The sequence below is a fragment of the Indicator indicator genome, chromosome 8 (assembly GCF_027791375.1).
Source record: "Indicator indicator isolate 239-I01 chromosome 8, UM_Iind_1.1, whole genome shotgun sequence".
NCBI classification, from domain to species: domain Eukaryota; kingdom Metazoa; phylum Chordata; class Aves; order Piciformes; family Indicatoridae; genus Indicator; species Indicator indicator.
Genome location: NC_072017.1, coordinates 33,418,559 through 33,441,396, shown reverse-complemented (window position 1 = coordinate 33,441,396; position 22,838 = coordinate 33,418,559). Strand labels below are relative to the sequence as shown.

The window sequence follows — 22,838 nt, the reverse complement described above, 5'->3', positions numbered from 1 at the left end:
GCATACATCATGAATGTAATCATACCCAGAGGAGTATACGAAAGGAAAGCAGAACGAGAAAATACAAGAAATCCTATTTAAATGACTTCTGTCACAACTAACATGAGGTTTTATACAAATAATAATTCACACACAAACACAGAGGTACAGTGTGTATCATCACATCCATGTGACATTAGGTTTTGTAATCACACTGCAACTAAAAATCCATTGATGAATAAAATCTGCATTAAGACTTTAACTGGATGGATGAGAAATATGAGAAAGGATATTCACGGGTTTTTTGGTCAAAGGAAGGACAGTCATAAGATGCTGGCAGCTAAATAATAACTCTGAGACTTGCAGCATTTTGAAAACCAATTCTCTATCTATTTATTGAATCCATCTATTACATGCAATGTCATAGAATTACAGAATGTTTTGGGTTGTAAGGGACCTTTAAAGGTCAGCCAGTCTGACCTCCCTGCAGCAAGCAGGGACATCTCTAACTAGATCAGGTTGCTCAGATCCCTGTACAACCTGACACTGAATGTTTCCAGGGATGAGGCATCTCTAGGTGACCTCTCTAGGCAAACTTGGGCAATTTACCTCATAACCTCTGAAGTTTTTTGAATGTACTGCTGTTCTCACAAATTTATTCCAAAACAGAAACCTGTCTTCTATGAAGACTAGGTTGCTTTTTTTCTCAAATCATCAAACTATCTTGACAACTAAAGCCTGTTGTCCAAAGAGACTCAGAACTTGGGTATTGAAGCCTCTAATTCACTTGAAAGGGAATTGATATACGGGCTCTTAAATCATCAGCAAGCTGTTGAAAGAACTGTCTCATCTGGCCTATCTAATTTTCAGTGAGTTATTTTAGCTGTCTTTCATTTTGGGCAACTGAAACTATGTGGAGATGGTTATGATTTGGTGGTTCAGCAGGGTTATATTCATGTTACTGACTTACAAGCAAAGAACATGGTGAATGGTGGAGGTATCATAGCTACATTTTGTAAAACTGCCCAAAAGAGGGAGGTCAAAATCCTAATAATCTGCTTATCTGATCTGGCAGCTGTGATTCTAGAAGAGAAAAGATTTTGTAAGTAAGCAAAGCCCTAGACTGAAGTGGAAGAGCATCAGCTGGTTGCAAGGAAGCATTGGTAATTTGCTGTACATTAGTCAACATTATTTTGCATCTGTCAAGCTCGTTCTGTGACATAGCTTTGTGACCTTCATAACAAAATGATAAACTCTGTTATTTATGCTAAGCACTCTGTCATTTTTCATACCATCTACGTTTTAGTAGTTATCGTTTGAGGCTTAAAAGTACTGGAAGTACCAAATCCAGCTGGAAGTTGGAGATACCTTATAAATAAACCTGCAAGAAAAATGAGTCAGCATCTTCAAAAAAATGGGTTGATCTAAACTACAAATATTTTATTCTTTCCTGGCTGACATCTCCTTGCAAACTATTCAGAATTAAAAATCCACTACCACTAAAAGCAGAGTAATAAAAACCTGGATTTGATTTCACAGGGTTGGTGCTTATATTGTGCTGTAAAAAACCTCATCAAGTGTTTTACACCAGCTAAGCCAAATAGCTGTGATTTACAGGATGCCACCACAGGAAAGAACTATGACTTATTAATAATATGTACTTTTGAGTGTATTGATATTTGCAAAGGACCAACTTCTTTTTTTTTTTTTAATCAAGAATTCCTAATCATGGCATCTCCACCTGCCATCTTACATGGATTTTTCTCCTGTCACCATCTACAGCACTAAGTAAGCTAAACTCTGTAAAGTCTTATAAGCTGTCACCTTCATTTACCATACCTTTCTGCCTACTGTGAGTGGGGACACACATTCTATAGCTTTTGGTGAAAAAGACATCTTGTTCCATTCTTAAGTTATTTTTTTTAATCATACCACATGACAAATTTGGACTGTCTGGATATCCAGCCTATTTCTGCCAATTGAAACTACTGGAAATAACAACTATGTAATCAGAAGTATGTTGAAAAATACATTACAAATACAAAACTATGCTCTTTTAACCAGAATTCTGAACCTTAGGAAGAGAGACTGAGTGACCTGGGGCTCTTTAGTCTTGAGAAGAGAAAACTGAGAGGGGATCTGATCAATGCCTATCAGTATCTCAGGGGTGGGGGTCAAGTGGAGAGGGCCAAGCTCATTTGGGTGGTGCACAGCAATAAGCCGAGGAACAATGGATACAAACTTGAACACATAAGGTTTCACCTCAACATGAGGAAAAACTTCTTTACAGTGAGGGTGACAGAGCACTGGAACAGGCTGCCCAGGAGGGTTGTAGAGTCTCCTTCTCTGGAGCCTTTCCAAACCCACCTGGTTGCATTCCTGTGTGGACTGCCCTGGGTGATCCTGCTCTGGCAGGGGGGCTGGACTGGATGATCTCTTGAGGTGCCTTCCAATCTCTAACATTCTATGATTCTATGAATTAGCAAGCAGCTCCCATATCCCTCTCCTTATACTATCAGGCTTATTTGCCCTTCTCTGTTCTTTGTTTCTCAAGTGATCCACTGGAAAACTAATTGTGCTGTTTCATTATATTGGAAAAAAGACTGGACTACAGCTGTTCCAAACATCCAGGTACACATTGTCACTGTCTTCAGTGTTATCTTCATGTTCCGGATATACAGGGGTTAAAATCAACCAATCCAACAGCCTACTGCTTGAGTTAGTCTTCCTGCCCCATTTTAATTCACTGATCTCATTACACTCTTATATATCTCATTATACATAAAATCTGAAAGGTCCATGCAACTTACTGTTTTGTGCCAGAGCCTGAAGCAAACAGTCCAAGCATCCCTCCAAGCTATCTGTTGTGCTGTCAGTGGTTGTTATCTTCAGCTTTTTCAGGGCATCACTTAGATTATCTGCTTGATAAACACAGAGAAAAAAAAAAAAAACAGAAAAATCAGTGTCTTCATCACTTTGGTAACAGCATTATAGCCTTAAATGTAAATAGCTACTGCAAAGTAAGATAGATCCAGTATCAATGAAGAAGGCAAGCATGATCTGTATTCTGAGAATACAGAAAGCCAGGAGTCAAAGGTTATAGATTAAATTAAACTTCTCAAATTTAAATATACATTTATCATTCTCCATCTGAGAACAGGGTGCCAGCAGGCACTTTATGAAATGCCACAGAACGGCAATTTAGCTATCAATATTTTCTCAGCCTAGCTGGTGCAGAAAACCAGCAACAGCTTCTTCCATTTAATGCTTGTGTGTAAGAAAAAATGATGGAACTAAGTGCCTCTTGAACTTCTTCATCAATAAAGGAAAAGTAACTGAAAATGTCATTTTCTGCGTGCTGTCTTATGTTTCCATCTTGGCTATACATCCCAGATCTGAAGTGCTAAGCTTTTAGCTTTTCAAGTATGATGCCATTTTCCGAGACAATCTTAGAATCACCACTGTTCATATGAACTGTGTTGACTCTCTTAAATCCATAAAAACATATGGCATCTTCTGGAAATAAGAAAGTTCTGTTGTGGATGTCAGATAATTAAATAACTCTCCCCTCTTTAAAAAAGAAAACAACACCCAAACCACATAATACAATTCTCAATAGATGCATATTTTTTCCCACATAAGTTGGGGTTATATGACTGCTACCATTTCAAATGTTCTGTCTGTTCATCGGCAAGGTCTAAGTGTTAGCAGCTGCAGCCTGAGTTTCTTTGGTTTGCCTGATGATGACTAACCTCTCTCTGAATGGACTATCTTTTAAAAAGGAGCTGATTCAGTTTCTATGCCAACTCTGTCAGTAAGCAGAAAGTGTTACTCAAAACAAATAATGTTAAATAGTGTCTACCTCTCTCTTGTTCTCCAGTGACTAATCAGAAAGCCTTGACCCAAGCCCTGCAGCACAGTTTCTTTGCAATGCATCACTAGTATCTTCTGCACCTGAAAGGCTGCCAGTGCTGCCTTAGAGCTTCACACTAATGTAGGAAGCTCCTTTCGTAGATAGCTGGCAGCTGCTGGGCTTTGCCTCCTCTTCATTTGCCCACATATAGGGTGGTGCAAAGGAAAAAAGGCATGGCAAGAACTTCCCTTTATTTGTCTTTGAGGCTCTGGTGGCCCAGCAGAGACATAGCAGACATTCCACAAAGCATGGATCTCGCTCCTCCTCGAGCTGCTTTGCTTCTTGAACAGCTTTGTCCTACCTCTGTATTTTGTTAGTGTCTGCTTTTGTGGCCTGATATCCCATACAGATAAAGGTCAGATGCTTCATTTTTGAACTGCTCAGTATTCAGGTGTAAAATTCATGAAGAGATTGTTTATCAGGCAGTTAGTGTCTATTCAGCAATGAACAAGATTCTTAGCTACACTATGGCCAGAAATGCCATTACTCCTAAAGGCAGAGAGCCAGCAATGTGCAGGCAACACTGTAAAAGCTTTTAGGCAGCTGCACTTAGTTGTGCTTTTTGAGATACCTGTCTCCCTATCATCTCTCACCACACTAAACTGACACCTCCTGGAACAAAGGTACCAAAAAAAAAACAATCTCATTTTCCCTGGTACTGACTTATGTTGCTCTCTAGCAGGTTTATTGCAGCACATTTATTGGATGATGCAACCAAGAGTAGAGCTGAACATGTACTGCTAAGTCTCATTGCTTAAATCAATTATTCAGGAAATATCACTGGAATTAGTCAGACGGCAGGGGTGCAGTACCCAGTAACCAGCCCCAGCACTACAACCTAACGTTGCACACTCCATCTCATTTTGTACTTTCCTTATCCATCTCTCATCTCATACTCCTCTCTTCATTTTTTTGCTAATATAGCACTAATTCTCTTCCACCCTACAGGCTCCTCATCTCCCTTTAAATTCACACACTTAGCTTTGAAACTGTAGCAACCATTAATCATGAGAGAGCTGAATCTACTACACGTATATCAAAACCAGGGGGGATTTCTTACCATAGGTAAAAAATCCACCTTCATACCAGGTTTTGCAGACTATGGAGAGAGGATGTTGTTATTGGAGAGCACACCCAGACTTTATTTCTCTCTTACAGCCTCTTCTACCTTGCATGTGCCAAATAAATCACAAGTCCCCACGTATTTAATTTTGCTGTGCAAAGAGTTGAGTGCTTTACCTCAAATACTTGGAATTTCTTCCAGTCCATGCCACATTAGAATCTGCTACCTCTATTAAGTTACCACAGTCTCTCCAGTCTTTTTTTCCTACCTCCCATTTTTACTCAATGCCACAGTAAGTTTTTCTGGGGAAAACTGTTTTAATATGATACAGTTGCATATGATATGCAAAATGATTCATTCATTTCCTAGGACAAGCAGCTCAGTTTTTCATGGTATTGAGTATGTGCACATCCTACTGACATATGTGGACATTTAACTTTAGACACACCTCAAGAATCAATGTACAGGTGTGGCAATGAAATGCCATGTTACTTTTAGGATGTCCTATGAAAGTATGCAGCAATATGTGCCAAACTGCCATTTAACCAGATAGTTTGATACTCTAAGTACTTAAAAAAATAAGATAAATTGACTTAGAAGCCATATACATAGAATGTTTCTAAAATCAATTACAATAACCCTTGATTTTCTAACATGTATAACTCCAAACTCACTGCAGCTTGAGACTTACTCAAGTAGGAATACTGTAGAAACAACAGACCTCTGGGCTCCATGTCAGAAAGCCATAGGCACAGAGTCAAAAAAAGACAGGAAAGACTTGCCAGCTTTGCCTCTTTCTGCAAACCCAAGTCTTTCCAAACAGGGTCAGTACCTTGAAAGACACATTTACTTCTGAAACCTGAGAATCTTGGACATATGCAAATACATCTTAAACAGATTCAGAGGTTTTGTTCAGTTGTTTGTTGGTTTGGGCTTTTTTTTTCCTTTTGCTGTTCTGGAGAGAACAAAATCCTACAGTTTGAGATGACACTGACAGGCATATTCAGAAAGAAAACACTGTAGGGTTCTAGCAGACTCTTACCATATAAAAGGCTTCCTGACTTCTGCAGTTTCACAATTGCCCTGAACCTGTCATTTAGTGAAGAAGCTGCAGATGCTTGTCTCCATGTACAAACCCCCCATTTTTTTCTTGTGGTTAAATCCTGTTCTCTTCCTCCCTTTCTACAGAAGCTGTTTCCAGTAGGCTTGTTACTGCACAGGCTGATCAGATTCACAGATACAAAAACCCAGTGGGTAAAACCAAAATAAGTTATCTTTCTGCTGGAGTGTCATGGAAAAGTAAGTAGATTTTGCTACTGTATAAGGTCATGTGGAAGCTCACATTGGTTGGGAAGAGCTAATGAAGCAAGATCAGGATGGTAGTGGTAAAAATGAGGCTAGTAATGTTCCCTGTGGCACAGCTGGTCAGCAGTCTGGTATGAGTTTGTGAGGCATCAAGTTAGAAATTTAACCTAAGTATCTAATTTTATTATGAATCCAAGCACAGGGAATTGCTCAGTTACACCTGGATTAGTGGTTTGCTTTCAGAAGATTTGGTTCTTTTATCTAGACAGAAAGCCCTGAATCCCATAGACCTTAATCCCCTATATCCTAATGATAAAAAATGATAAATCAGGAAGTGGAGTCTGGCAAGAGCTGTCAGAGCTGTCTGGCACATCCCACCTAGCGTTACATTTTGTTTTCCCCTGGTAACTGCTCCTGCACAAACACTCACTAAAATGAGGTGGTTTGAATTCTACAGTAGCTCATGTTGCTTTTGGTGGCATAGCATCACTACTATCTCTCACAAACTGTTGCTGTATTTCTTGCATTTTTACAGAGGAAAAGAGTAAGAAACTAACAGAAGTAAACGCCTTAATATTCCATTTCAGGTCACTGTGCCTTTTTTTTTTTTTTCTGAGAGCTTTTCTGTGATTCATCCCTATTTTCAGTCACTAGTGTGTTTTATACAGAAAGACTGTTCTTTCACCTTGTAAAAATGTGGTAGTTGTTTAGGGTCAGGGTCCCAGGAATGCTGTCCAGGCTGCAGATAGTTTTGCAAGGTACTCAATAGCGTATCTGTGGATGCAGCTTTTGTGGACAAGAATCAAGCTGCTAATTTTGCCTTAAGTGCACAGCATCTTCAAACCACAAAGTCAAGGTACACAAAAAAAAGCCATCTTTTAGGACTGATGTTAAAAAAATATTTAGAATGTCTTGGCTGAATATTTAGATGGATGTTTTTTGTTTGGATAGCTTTTTAATATATTTTTTGTTCTTTTTTTCCAGTATGGTATTTTCTCTATAAATAAGACTTTGAATACGCTGTTCACATTTCCTGTACCTTTTGATTGGCACCTCATATATTGCTGTTATTACAGGGACTATTATATTATACATGCAGCTGAACAGATAAAAAGTTCAAAATGAATAGATATTGAAATGGAATGTACTGAAACAGGCTGATCAGATAAGAAGCTCAAGCAGTTCTGCTGTTACAAGCGTGTACTCAGAGCCTTTTGAGCCTGTTTTTGAGTCTGAGCCACCAAAGTGAGCAGAAGGCATGATGCCATTTTATGGGCCTCCTTCTGTTACAAAGACAGCATAGATGTCTTTAAAATATAAGCATCTACATAGACTAGACATCAGAAAATATTTAATTTTCTTATATGGACTTCACCTTCCTCTAATTTCAGTACAAATGGAAAAATCCACCACTGATACACCATAGTTGTTCTTGAATCAAGTGTGTTCTGAAGTTGTATCAGTTGAGAACATATGAACTGATACACATCCCAAACACAAAATACATTTAGGTGAGTATTCAGGGTGTTGTTGTATGTAGGGATGGGTGTTGGAGTGGTTTGTTGATCCTGAAGCTGGCTGCCTGGAGAGTAGACATATCTGGGCTGAATTACTTTTTGCAGGAGGAAGCTCAGCAACTGGTGAGATCTGAAGCATTGTCCTGGTCTTTCATGATATCAGATCCCCCTTCCCCAAAGAAGAAGGGCCTGCTAGTTCACAGGACATTGAATAAGCTGGCAGCAATCCACAGGGTGGGTTCTTCATGAACCCACATAGGGAAAAGCTGAGAAGTTAGGAGAACATCACTCTCTACTTCCCTACCTCCTTCCCCTGCCCTGCCCAGTCTATTCCTAGACACAAGCTACTGATCAGTCAATGTTAGAAACAGGGCTATTGGGTGCACTGACTTTTGGCTATACGTAGTCATATGGCATTGGCATTGTCACCTCAGTGCTCTGCTCCACCAAGAAAAGAAGAGAGCCAAACAAAGCTCCTCAGATGTGTTTAGAATTTACTGGGCCATCTGTTTAGATCTAGCAAGCTTGAAAAGATTTCAGGCTCTGCAGCTTCTCCACAGCCAGTAAGGCAATTCCTATGTTATCATCTGCATCTTTGGTGCTGAACAGGTCCTGAGGCTGATCCTGGCTCTTAACCAGATTTAACACTTAACTCCATGAACATCCTGACATATAATCAGTGAGGAGGAACTTTGTTTACTCGTTTAAACAGAAATCTGGCTTGTCTTTTTCAGTCCTACCATGTTCACTGAGATGTGTGTACTTACTTTTTTCCCCCCCACCACCTGATATTACTAGTTCTAGGGAAATACTGATAGATCATTAACTGCAGGGCTCCTGCTGCAACCTGTTTTTAACTTAGGTAGATTTGCTCTACTTTTTTCTCATAGTAACTAATTTTAATAAGAGTGCCTATTTTTGTCAGCACTTCAGCTGCTTCATTCTTAAACACTTTCTGAATCTTAGATATATACCATCTGCTCACAGAGACTTGTTACTCTTTCATTTATCCCTTTGCTTCAGCATCTGTTCTTCTGACATCTTGATTTCTCATGAAGCTTCTTCTTTATTACCTCAAAATACTGACACACTGTGACTCATTGCCACCTGAGCAGTAAGCTACCTCATTATTTTTTCATAATTATCAGGTCAGTCTATACATGCTAACAACTCCTTTGTCTATATTTAAGATCAGGAAAGAAGCCTAAACAAAGTAGCATCACCCAGCATTCAGTTCACTTGGAACCTCTTGCCAATGCAAATTTTCATTTTGCTGTAGCATTCTGGCTAATTTTAAGCATAAAGAGTGATGTGGTGGTGTTGAGGGGTTTTTACTACTTTGGAACTGCCTCAGTAATATGTAAGCAGAATTACAAGGCTCAACTCTAAAGCAGAAAGAGAGATTAACTAAAATTAATTTTTTCCCTTGTTTTCCGGATTGGTTTTGGTTTGTTTTGTTTGTTTTTTCACCTTGGAGGAAATTTGAGGTCTGTAGTTGCAGATAAACAATAGATATTAACACAAACATATTTACAATATTGCAAGGTATATTGATCTGTAGAAATAGCTGAAATCTGTAATTGATTTCTGTATGCTGATGAACATTTCTCTATTATTTAAATCCTGAGTTGCAAAGTGCTAGACTATAAGAATGACATTTCAGAAGATTTTGCAGGATCTTGGGAGACTTTTGTCCCTTCACTAAGAAATTGTGGTACAGATTTAGTTATCTTTATATTTCATAATTAAACAATGATGATCTGGAGTTACCTTAAGGTCTAAAGAAACTGATCAAAATTCAGTAAAATCAGTGTAACAACTTTTACTGATTTCTAAAGAGATCTAAAAGGTCTTGCTTAAAACAGATATTTATAGACATTACTCAGATCCCCTCTCAGTCTTCTCCTCTCCAGACTAAAAGAAGGATGAGATAGAGGTTTTTTCCATATATAAAAAAGAAATACATTGTTTCATAATCTGTACTGTATGAATTTCACTTTAGAATCAGCTATGAAAGATAGAAAAGTAATTATTTCAACTGAAGAACACATAAAGTTCCCAGTTTATGGAAAGGTCTTTCCTGGTATTCTGTTACTAGGAATTGAAGACAAAATCATATACAAGATGGCTACCAATTTGCAAGGAATTACATTTAATTGACAAATAACTGCATATTTTATTTTCATATTGTTTATTCTCTCCAGGTGCCTGATCTGCACTGAGCCACACTGCAAAAACCCAGGAGAGATGCAGAGCATAACAGAAAGTACTAATGGGGACTTCTGACAGACAGCAGCCTTTTAAATTCTCGCTGGGTCCTCGGTGAGCAAGAAACACAACATCATCTGTAATCAACATTGAATCCACATTAGTGGTTTTAGTCAATGCTCTGTTATAAAACTGGTAATTAAGAAGGTAAGATGCTTGTTTGTTTGTTGCCTTTTTTTTTTCCCTAAGTGATGTGTTGTATCAAAATAGTCAAATTTCAGAGAAAAATTGTTTGGGTGCTGAATGGAAGCAAAATATTTTACTGTCTCTACAGTTAAGTAATACAGAATTTTCCTCTGTGTCCTACAATTTAATTCTCACATATTCATATTACTATTTCAATAAATATATTACTTTCATACAGTAATGTATATCACAGCTAATTTCTTCAGAATCACCCTATTGAATAGAACTTACCCTTTTTTCTTACTTAGAAAGATTTCTGAAGACAATCTGTAGGTGATTTTCCTCTCCAGATTACTATACAGCATCAGAACTGGTATACAGAGGAAAATCAAAGTTCATTGCAGCAGTTTTCCCATGTGGAAAAAAAGGCTAAGGTAAGTCAGGGCACTTGCCCTGTGTCCTTACAAAACAGAAATACCCTTTGATGCTTCAGCTACTGCCAGCAATAAAACAGAAAGCAAAGCTGCAAGATAGTAAAAAACCTAATTTTAGCATCTTGGGAGTTTGTGTAGTTTCTATCTGTCCACTTAGGAGGTCTCTGAACCTCTTCCAAGGAAATCTGTACATATAATGTAGCTCAAAAATAGTAATCTTCCTAACCTTTCTACTGTATTTACATGGAAAAACTACCAACTCATCTGGGTGATGAGATCCCACCAGGAAAGGAAATAACAGCTCAAGCACAGAGGTATGTCAAGACCAAAGGAAAATTATAAACTATATATCACAACCTAAGCCTTCAAATAGCAAATCCTGTTAAGGCTCAACTTTTTTACATCCTGTGAGGATAACTAATGCAGGAGACAAGTACCTTGTGTATTATGATGTATATGGATTTTTCCTACCCTGTGCAACTGGGTAAAATCTGCAATGTTATTGAAAACAGAAAATGTTCTCAATTTGACAAGATTTTTGTCAAAACCTATGCTAATTGCCATGCTACATAGAAGTACTAAGGCCAGGGACACTGTTTTCTCTAGACAAACACCCTTAGTTTGTTCAGAAAAGGGATGGAAACCATACAGTTACTTGAAATCACGTTGTGTAGGTGCACCATGGCACAACTCTGCTTGCTAGGTGTGATGGCTGTCATGCAGCTTCTTCCTCCTGCCCCCCACAGGTCTGATCTGTGGCAGTACATAGATGAGAGCTCATGAACAACACTTGGGAGCTGAAGCTCAGGCTGCAGCCATCCTTTCAGCACTGCCAGTCTCCCTCAGGCCCTGACAAGGGACATGGGAGTGACCACCAAGAAGTAAGCAGGTTTCTTCCAGGATTCGGGTCGATGGTTGGACGTGATGATCTTAGAGGTCTTTTCTAACCTTAATGATTCTATGATTTAAGCTCCTACAGGCTGCAATGAACTGGCTTTATGAAAGAGATATCCAGCTGGCCACTATGTGTGGGCACAGCAGTCACAGAATCACAGAATCAATAAGGTTGGAAAAAACCTCAAGGATCATCAAAGTCCAACCTGTCACCCAAGAGCTCATGACCACTAAACCATGTCACCAAGTGCAACGTCCAATCCCCTCTTGAATGCCTCCAGGGATGGTGACTCCACCACCTCCCTGGGTTCACAAAAGAAAACAGGGTATTTCCTTGTCAGACAGATTCTGATTTTTTTAGCTCAAATTACAGAAATTAATTGTTTGGTTTGGTGGCCTCTCACACTATCTCCCAAGAACAGTTAAAATTGCACAATTCCCAGGTAGCCAATTGTCACAGTATTGCTGTGTGTTAGCTGGTATTTCCCCACAGGCATGAATCTCTCAGATACCTGAGAATGTGAGGTTTCATTTCTCAGCGGAACATATGGAAAAAACCAACAACTTGAAAACATAAACTTAGATATTGCAAGAAAAAAACAGAAAGAAATTAAAGGCTTATCCTTTAACAAAATGATGACTTTTAAAGCCAGTATCAAGGACTTTTTTGCTTTGCTCATCGTTCGGCATATTCACAGCATCACAGGATGTTAGGGGTTGGAAGGGACCTCTGGAGATCTTCGAGTCCAACTCCCTTGCCAGAGCAGGACCATAGAATCTAGCACAAGTTGCAGAGGAATGCAGCCAGATAGGGCTGGAAAGTCTCCAGAGAAGGAGACTCTACAACCTCTCTGGGGAGCCTGTTCCAGTGCTCTGTGACCCTTATAGTAAAGAAGCTCTTCCTCATGTTGAGGTGGAACTCCCTGTGCTGTAGTTTACATTCACTGCCCCTTGTCCTGCCAAAGGGTACAAGTGAGCAGAGGCTGCCCCTTCCTTCCTGACACCCAGCCCTCAGATATTTATAGACGTTGATGAGATCCCCTCTCAGTCTTCTCCTCTCCACACTAAAGAGCCCCACATCTCTCAGCCTCTCCTTATCAGGCAGTGCTCCAGGATGCTATAATGCAGGACAATGATTTAAACTTGAACTATACATTCCTTATCTATATAACAAGGTTAATCTAACTGTTAGAATTTTCAATAAACAAGTTAAAATAACTTTTTCCTCTTGTAACAATATTGTGCCAATCATCTTCTCTCTGAAAGGTATGAAGAGAGCTGGGGCATTAATGAAAATAAAATAAACACATAAGGTGTTAGGTCGACGGTTTGACCCCATATCTTAGAGGTCTTTTCCAACTGAAATAATTCTATGATTCTACAAATAAATAAAAATCAGGCAATACAAGGCTGAGGATACAAAGTTCCAGGACTGGCAACAGTACTGAGGAAGCTGAGAGCATCTCTCATTCAAGTCAACAAGCCTTGGATCTGGTCTTTGGCCCTCTACTATGCAAGTAAGTACATATAAATTATACAATGTACATACACAGTACAGTATTTGTCATACACTATACTTATGCTACCAGTTTGAGTTATTGAACAAGTATGGGACCTGATTATGTACAAAGCCCTCAGGCTCATCTTTCACCATCAACAGTGAGAACTTTGCCTAAATAAGATACCCAGACTCAAAATTAGTACTGCTAGCTCTAACTGTATATCACATCAGTGTTCTTCTGACAGGTGTTATGAAATACTAACCTGTAACACATCAATGAGTTCATTGAAAACCTGTGGATAGGGAAAGCAAGCATTCAAAAGACACAGGGCAAAAGATGAGTCCATAGTGTGTTACAGATTTTGGTTCTCAAGCTCTCTGGTTTGAAGGCCATGCTGCAATTTCCCAGAGACAACGGAGATTTTCAGATATTTCTTACTGACAATAAACCAATGATGATGCCAGAAAAGGAAGACTTACATACATCCATATAGTTGTGTATGGTTACCAGCTCTTAAATGGAAATCTGACATCACTACTGTCAGTGGTTACTGATATCAGAAATCAAGGTTATTTTAATACATTGATATTTTTGATCTCTCTTATAAAAATACATTCTTTAAGTCTGCTTATTAAAAAGCCTACTTCTAAATTCTGCTAGTATATGACCACTAATTGTGTATAGAAAAGCACCTTTTTCAAATTCACTAAAAAGCTGTTCTATTTGAATTAACATACATCACAGATCTCTTTTTCTTACCCACATCACAGACATGACAACTTCTGAAGGAGTCAACATCTTTGCATTACGGGAAGGTATGTGTGTAACTTTCTGTAGTAGGAAAAAATATCAAGCTTTCTGACACATTCCTTACAAGTGTTTCAAATATAGTAAGTTAAGAAACAAAATCTCAGCCCTTGTCCTGTTAAGTGTTAATAAATTTCCATCTGGTCACTTAGGAGCTCTGCCAACATTACCACACAAAGAGCCTTTGAGCTGTCTGAATGTTCAAGAGCAGTTTGACAGCTTTCTTTGTTTACCTTTTTTTTTTTTTTTGGTCAAGTATGCACCTAATAGTGTACAGATGGTTAGGTTCTAACAAGTTTACTTGCATGTAAACTTGAAACTAACCTTGAAAGTAAACTGCTGAGGTTTTGCTTTGGGTTGCTGCTTGGGTTTCTATTTTTTTTTTTCTAACATTTAGGATTGTTCAGTCTACTGCTGCTCCAAGTTTCTTATTAGGTAAACACAAAGTGAAAGTGAAAGTGAAAGCCTGGTGCACAGCTGTTCTAAAACTGCAAGCATAGTAAGAACCTGCTCAGCCTGCTCAGGGCCAATGGAATGGGACTAGGTAACAGGGAGTTGCAGTTACAGCAGAGAGCAAATTAACTGTTCAGTAAAGAAACATGGGAAAGAGATCTCAGAACCCACTCTCAGCAATGAAAGAGATGTCAGCAACAGATGGGTGCTACACTCAGTATATATTAATTATACATCTTTTAGTGCCAAAATCAGCTATAGATTTATTCTCTAGTCATTGTACTAAAATACCTATATTTAATAGAGAAAAATAAATTTCACACTAATTCATATTCACATTTGCTTTGGAAAAGCAAAACTGGTTTGCCAAAAAAACCCTACCTCCAATTAAAAAAAAATGTTCTAGGCAATCTGATCTATCTTCAGCATTAGCCCAGCTTGGCACAGGAGGTTGTATTAGGCAACCTCTGGTGTCTGTGATGACTGAGACTCACAGAATTGTCAGGGTTGGAAGGGACCTCAAGGATCATGCAGTTCCAACCCCCCTGCCATGGGCAGGGACAACTCACACTAGAGCAGACTGCTCAGAGCCACATCCAGCCTGGCCTTAAAAACCTCCAGGGATGAGGCTTCCACCACCTCTCTGGGCAGCCTATTCCAGTGTCTCACCACTCTCATGGTGAAGAACATCTTCCTAACGTCTAACCTAAACCTCCTCGCCTCTAGCTTGGCTCCATCCCCCCCAGTCCTATCACTCCCTGACACCCTAAGAAGTCCCTCACCAGTTTTTTGGCAGGCCCCCGTCAGATACCGGAAGGCCACAAGAAGGTCTCCTCGGAGCCTTCTCCAAACTGAACAACCCCCAACTCTCTCTCAGCCTGTCTTCAGCATCACATGAACCCACCTCCAACTAAAAAAGATGTTCTAGACAAACTGATCTACCTTCAGTGTTAGACCAGCCTGGCACAGGAGGCTGTTTAGGCAAAACCTAAAGGTGTCTGTGATGACTTAAGACTCATAGCATCACATGAAAAATTATCTGATAAGTTTGTACACATCATAAACACCTAGCATTGAATTGCTGGGCCTGGTCTATGGCCTTTAATGCAGCTAAAACAGCTACTAAAATAGGCAAATTATCAGGGAGGATTTGGTGTTGCAAAACTGGCAGAGGTAACCTAGGTGATCCACACCTGCATTATATGAAGAGACAAGTAAAACAGACTCAGCTAGAGTCAAAAAGCCATTTCAGTTATAAGAAGGGGTTTGACAACATTCCTCATTCCTATCCCTATCCTATCTCTGTAGGATAAGAGCTCAGGAGGCAGGTAAGGGCCTTATTCTGTCACTAGTTACCTTTGAGTAACTTTTTTCATGCTTATTGGAGTATTTCTGTAAGAAGTCTTCCATGTGTGCAGCAACACTTGGAGGTCCTAACATGTAATGAGATACTAAATGGAATAGAACTGTAAAAATACAGACTGTTTTTGTTGTTGCTTTAATTAACTTGTAGGAAATTCAACAAAATGGGAATTTGGGATAGGATCTGAATAGAAAGATCTTTGTTCTGACATTCTCTTTCAGCTCTGGGCTGTGGATTTAATTAAAACTAGCTACTCCAAACTTCAAAGCCCTAACATACAAATGATTAGGACCCAAGGAAGAATCTACTACAGGAAATAAAATAGACCTGAGCAGTGGAAAAATAGTGACTAACCTAGAAAAATCTGAGAAGCTATAAAAGACCTAATAACAGCACATAATGATATTCCTTCATGTTCTATAATTACTCACTTAGTCTTACATTTTTAAAGGTATCCTGGTGAATTAAATGAAGTTGTCAATGAAAAGTAACAATTAATGTAACCTGATTTTTGTACTTTTGCTCTGAAACCTTAAATTTTTACCAGTTAATGACTATTCCTTATTTTCATACTTTGTTTTGCATGTGATTATGGAATACAAACTGTTGTACCTGCCTGCAGATGCACACCATACTAGAAGAGAGCCTATACCTTCACTATCTTTCTGAGCGGTAAGCCCTTTAAAAACTCTTACAAAGTGTTGAAATTTCCAGTCAGTATCACAGTATATCAGAGGTTGGAAGGCACCTCCAGAGATCATCAGGTCCAACCACCCTGCCAAAGCAGGATCACCTAGGATAGTCTGCAGAGGAATGCATCCAGGTGGGTTTTGAAAGTCTCCAGAGGATGAGACTCCACAACCCTCCTGGGCAGCCTGTTCCAGGGCTCTGTCACCCTCACTGTAAAGAAGTTTCTCCTCATATTGAGGTGAAATCTTCTATGTTCTAGTTTGAACCCATTGTTCCTTGTCCTGTCACCATGTACCACCAAAAAGAGCTTGGTCCCTTCCACTTGCCCCCCACCCCTCAGCTACTGATAGACATTGATCAGATCTTCTCTCAGTCTTCTCTTCTCCAGACTAAACAGCCCCAGGGCTCTCAGTCTCTCTTCACAGGGGAGATGCTCAAGTCCCCTAAGCATCCTTGTGGCTCAGTCCTCTTCCAAGATAAGAAATTGGGGGGTTGCTGGGTCTTCAAATACCTAGTTTTAATTTCCAAGGTTGATCATAGAACTCTTAGCAAACTATTTTCTCCTGGTTCAGCTACTGACTTAGTTTCTCTCTGTGTCCCATGCTTATGTAGTTTCCATAGCATGTTAGCTCTATGAGAAACCTCTGATACCTGACACAAGATTGTTAACACCAGACACTGAAAATCTGAGGGCTCAGACGATGTGCTTCAACAGAAAGCATAAATATTTACTCTGATATAATTATAAAGGTCAGTTTTTATTCTTTTATTTACATTTTATAGAGAGATAAAAATCTGAAAACAACTGTCACTGATAAAATAAAGCTTAAAAACACATTAAAAAAATTAACTTAGCTGTTCCTAATTAAAAGAGCATAAAACATTCTGTTATGCAAAAACTTGCAACAATGCAAGTTCCATTTTCCTTCTTGACAATAAGATACATATCCTAAACCAGATGGTCTACTATGCTTGCCCTCCTAAGTTATTTTTTTATAGAAGTATGCAGTTTTCCCCCAATTTCCTATCCCAGCAGAAGATTGAGACTTGCAGCCTCTGCGTCTTGTCAGACTTGGAGGACTTCACAATGATGTCCAAAAGAGCACATAATACTTATATGTGAAGTCTTAACAGTGATTTATGCTATTTTCCAGGGAACTTTGAAAATCTGCTTTTGTTTTTATTTATTTTTCCCCCTAATAATAATAATTTAAAACCCTACTACTTTTAATTACAAGCTACATGATAATTACAAATCATGCATAAAAGCTTTCAGCCCACAAAATACAGTTTGAATGTGAAGTTTAGAATGGAGTTGACCTGCCATTTGTGTTATTGTTTTGTTTTGAGTGAAAGTATGTTAGAAAGAGATCAGTTGCATATCTAATACCTGACTCTAAACCTCTTTATTTACAAACATCTTACAATTAAAAATTCACATGGTGGTAAGTGCTCCTACTGAAGTTACTCCTGCCAAAACATTCTTGTCCCAAGGAAGGAAGGGAAGGAAAGAATAGCACATAAGAATGTGCCTTTCTTCCTCGTAACACAGTTGTTAGAACCTGTAATTCAACAATTTTCCTTAACCACAAAAGGGCTGATAGAAGTATGACAGTCTCCTTATGCCTTGGAGAAAAAGGCTTTTAATAGTTTCTGGTGTTGAAGACAGATTCAAAGGAAATTAAGTCAGTCCTGGACAGCACTGCTTCCTGACTGATGAGACTGATGCCACTAGTCCTTCAATTTAGCAGTTTAGCACAAATTACTAAAATGGCCTCAAACCAACAACATGCACTTTGTAGGCAGATTGTGGTGCCCACATACTGTAAATTGAAGACTGAGTTGTCAGTATTGTTCATTTGGCCCCTTATATGTACTGCAGAGTTTGTTTTTAAAGGTATCATGAACTGCCTTAAACCTGGTGTTACTAAGATTATGAGACATCTGTGGTTAATCCCTTTAGTGATAAATATTTACCTATTAATGCAGTTATTTGTTCTCACTCACAAATGCATAGGATGTAGAGCATCAATACAAACACTGCAATGATAGGATCAGCTCAGATGCTCTCTGGAAACCGAGTTTTCATGTATGCCTGATATGAACCCGCATGCTCAGATGGCAAAATTGAAACAGTGCACAAAATGTTTAATACAACTCCATTTAAAAGAAAGACTTCCACAAAGCCAACTAGTATTCTGCATGACTGCTGCAGTTGTAAGTGCTCATTAACCTCTGCACAGTATTTAAGAGCTTTATTTAGTAAAAAATTATACAACAGTGACAGTGCAGTAAACATGGTACTGATGTTCTGAGGCAGCACGTTAGAGGATGTATGCACAGCTGGGTAAATCACAAACCAAATGTTACAGACCTCAACTATTACTTCAAACCACTATGATGAACATTTGAATGAGTGAGGAGATGTGAGGCCAGAACAATCCTCACTATCAATACAGGCTGGGGAATGAGTTGTTAGAAAGCAAACCTGTGGAAAAGCACTTGGGGGTGCTGCTGGATGAGAAGCTGGACATGAGCAGGCAGTGTGAGCTTGCAGCACAGAAGGCAAATCATATCCTGGGCTGCATCAAAAGCAGCATTGCCAGCAGAGCCAGAGAGGTGATTCTGCCACTTTGCTCTGCTCTGCTGAGACCTCACCTGGAATACTGCATCCAGCTCTGGAGCCCTCAATGCAGGAAGGACATGGACCTGATGGAGCAGGTCCAGAGGAGGGCTACAAAAATGCTCAGGGGGTTGGAGCACCTCTGCTACGAGGACAGGCTGAGGGAGCTGGGGGTGTTCAGCCCGGAGCAAAGAAGGCTCCAGGGAGACCTAATAGCAGCCTTCTGGTACCTGAAGGGGGCTACAGATAGGATGGAGAGAGACTGTTCACAAAGGCCTGCAGTGACAGGATGAGGGGCAATGGCTTCAAACTGGAGAACAGCAGATTTAGATTGGATATAAGGAGGAAGTTCTTCACTATGAGGGTGGTGGATCACTGGAACAGGTTGCCCAGGGAGGTGGTTTGGGGCCCCATCCCTGGAGATACTCAAAGTGAGACTTGCCAGGGCGCAGGGGCATCCTCAACCTGATCTAGTTCAGGATGTCCCTGCTTACTGCAGAGGGGGTTGGACTAGATGACCTTCCAAGGTTCCTTCCAACCCAGGCCATTCTATGATTTCTGCCAAATGCCACTTGTTACATTAAACTGCAACTCACGTGTTTCCTTCAGAAGGAAGATCTGAGTGTGTTTCAAAGAGGAGGAGTGCTTTGCTTTCACTGCTTAATAACCATCTCTCAGTCTAAGGAAAGAGTCATACTGACAGAAGCTGAAAAGAGTCAGGCTCTGCATCAAATCTGCAAGAATGAAAGGAGGTCAAACGAGTCCTTGGGATGTTTCACGAGGGAGGCAAGGTTCCGTGACAACTGGACACGGTTGTAAATATTGTGGCACTTAAATCAAGAATGTCTGTTGTATTTTCAAAGACATAGTTATTCCTCTGATGACCAAGCAAATCTTGGCTGATCCTTTAAATCTCTAGAAAGCCTACCTCCAATGGTCCCATTCACCTGTCACCAAATTCTGGATAAATGTAACCTTTCTTCTTTTGAAATTCCACATGCATTCACCTTAAACCTAAATCCAGAACCTTCCTAGTCCTCTCAGGCAGCTTAATAACTAAATCCATGAATTAGCTTTCTTGGGATCTCTCAAGGAGAGGCTCTTCTTGGCTCTTCTTAAAATGTGCCCCATACACACAAGGCAACACAGCAATCCCTGGAAAAAGGCACTAGTGTCCAACAGAAAGTAAATGGCAAAACCATGAAAGAGCCTTTTGCACATTAGCTTAAACATGAGAATAAACCAAATTATACTCTCTGCCTGAAAGGATTTCAGTGCTATTTCCCAGAAGCACACTCAAATCAGATGTTTATATTTTTTCATGTTAGGACTGAAACACTTTCTACCTCTTCTTGTTGAAGATGTAGTTTATATTAAGCAGCCATTGCATATAACAAATGAGTCACAGGAAAAAGTGCTGGAACTCAACACCTCCACCTTTTAAGAAACATTCCTTGACTAATAGGCTATGAACACATACTGTTATTAGGCTGTTTGCTGGTCTGTTTCAGGGCACAGCTTCAATTTTTGAGCAGAGAAAAAGCCTGGATTACTCTCTTTCCTGTGTACAAGTGTGTCTGTCCCAAGGAGGGTGAAGATGGTAACCCAGGTGGGTCCTTCCTCCATTCACATTTGAATAGGAGGAATGAAGGTTCAGACTTTCATGGAAAAGGTGCAGGCATCCATCTCTAATAATCAAGGCCCTGGGCTTAAGGCCAGAACTGTGCTGATCAGAAAATGGTATGCATATTAATTACAGGTGGTTTCTTGCTGAGCTTAGTTGTTGAACCTACTCTGAACTCTCCAGGCACTGTTAATGTAGAGAGCCATGGCTTGGCTTTCTGAATGCCACACTGGGAACCAGCACCTAAAATCCAGAGCATATGTGTAAGGCAGTCTGCCCTTAATCACACATCTACAGAGAAACTTCCACTGCAGTTCAGAATTTTCATGTTATTTATTTTATGCCACTTTTAATCATTGTCTCAGAGAACTGTATCACTGTTAACTGCAGTTCTGCTGTTACACTTGTCTGTAATATCACTAAACTACCCAACACTGACAGACTTTCAGGATTGAGCTACTGATCGACTGCCAGTCCTTTTGCCACTAGAGCTGAAAGATGCAATCATACTTCAGAAGGCAGAGATGCAGAGAAGTCAAAACCTAGCACAGCCTTCTGAGAGGTGATTTCCTGAACAACTCCTGCATGTAACATGGATGCTGCTTTGGTATAACTGAGTGCACTGAGGAGTTATTTATGGACTGCTTGACAGGCAAGAGACAAAGAATCTTTGCAACAGTCTTGTCACTAGTCTGAAAAACTCCTAACAATGTGCTGTAGTCCATCTTGCACCAGCATTATAAGGAACAGCACAGTCCTCTCTGTATCATATGTTTCTAGTGTTTGTGCCAAGGAAATTCCTCTTGGTCAGCACATATAGCTCCCACAGATGCCAGCCACAAATGGACCACAGTTGAGGAAAGAATCTCTCCTATTAAGTTTTCCAGTTATGGTGGTGGTGTTTTGTTTTTTTTTTAAGAAACTTTATTTTCTCAGTTGTAATTGGTCCTTTGAATGTGGAAGGAAGGGAAGGTAGAGAAATTAATAGTTCAGAAGCTGTCACACATTACAGGAGGAAAGCTTAGTGATATATTTCATGGAGTAAATGCGTGGATAATGCACCAGCCTAAAGCTGCTGTCAATTTTAACTACCGTTGATATGCTGAGGTTATAATGAAATGAGGAAAAGACCAGGATGCTTCAGCAAGGTATAGATCAGTGCAGCTTTGTGGCTGCTGCTATTCCAGAAGCTGCATGTAAGAATTACAATTTTTACAAGCATTATCAGGTTTAATATCTTTCCTCTCCATTTCATTAACACACAAAAGCCTCATATGGGATGTTACTGAGGTGATACGGCGTCAGCAATTGATCCTTAAAGCAATATTTATATGGAAAATTGCTAATGTCTCAGCTATAAACCCAAGGTAAGTCTCTCCTTCCTTGTGTCCATTGAAATAGGCAGCTAGGCACAATGAGCAGTAGTTTGGCAACTCCTGGCCATTTCAAATCTCCTATAGATCCAGTAGATGACAGGACATGCAGACCTCCTCCTATGTCTCATCTACACAGGAGGCCTTCTCAGACTAAGCACTACCCTAGTCTATGTCAGCACTTTTCATGTGTAATCAGAGCTGGACCCCTTTAAGGAAAAGACTAGAGGAAGACCCAGAGGGAGAGAACTAACTAACTCTACTAGCACTGAAGAACCTAAAATATCCCAGGAAATATGTCTGTGCATTTCCACCCTTCCATACTGAAGTCTGTCTTTCTTGTGAGCAGGATCCACTGTGATAATCCCTTGAAAAACAGCACTGTTATGTCCCACTAGAGAAGCACTAAATGCCTCTGTCAAAAGGAATTATTGTCTGATGTGGCTGCACAGAAGTTTTTATTGTCCTCTTTCAGGTCTACATCATGCTCTAGAGGGATAAAAATAATGGCAGATGTTATCAAATAACTCTGATAGTGTAAACTCATCTGTCTTGACAAAGTTTATTTTTGCTCCAAGTTGGTAAAAATTTAATATTGAAGCTGAGGGGGAAGAGGGGGAATTAAATAAATAAGAATACACAAATAAAAGCACAATGTGTTGATATAAATGACCCTAATTTAAGTTGAGGCTTTTACCTGTATATTTAAGTCAGATATGAGCTATGACTAAACTTAGGGACTTGGGAAGGCTTCTGTGTTCTGGCTCATCACAATCCATGTCAAAGAAAGCTGAAGGTATGCAATGTCCCCTGCTTAGGTGGCAAGGAAAATGGATGACTAAACAAGGTGTAAGCTACAGCACGCTCAATAGGGCTCCCACAAACAACTGGGAGATCTGGACCC

General features: G+C 39.7%; 1 protein-coding gene across 1 annotated transcript in view; it reads right to left on the bottom strand.

The window, feature by feature from the left end:
- RAP1GDS1 (Rap1 GTPase-GDP dissociation stimulator 1) overlaps nt 1-3,129 on the bottom strand; it is a 64,445-nt gene extending 61,316 nt beyond the window's left edge. The window contains exons 1-2 of the mRNA XM_054382930.1: nt 3,114-3,129; nt 2,790-2,897 (exon numbers count right to left, since the gene is read on the bottom strand). Of these exons, the coding sequence (XP_054238905.1) occupies nt 2,790-2,897; nt 3,114-3,129 (124 nt within the window). The remainder of the gene's footprint in view (nt 1-2,789; nt 2,898-3,113) is intronic.
- Nucleotides 3,130-22,838: the final 19,709 nt, after the last annotated feature.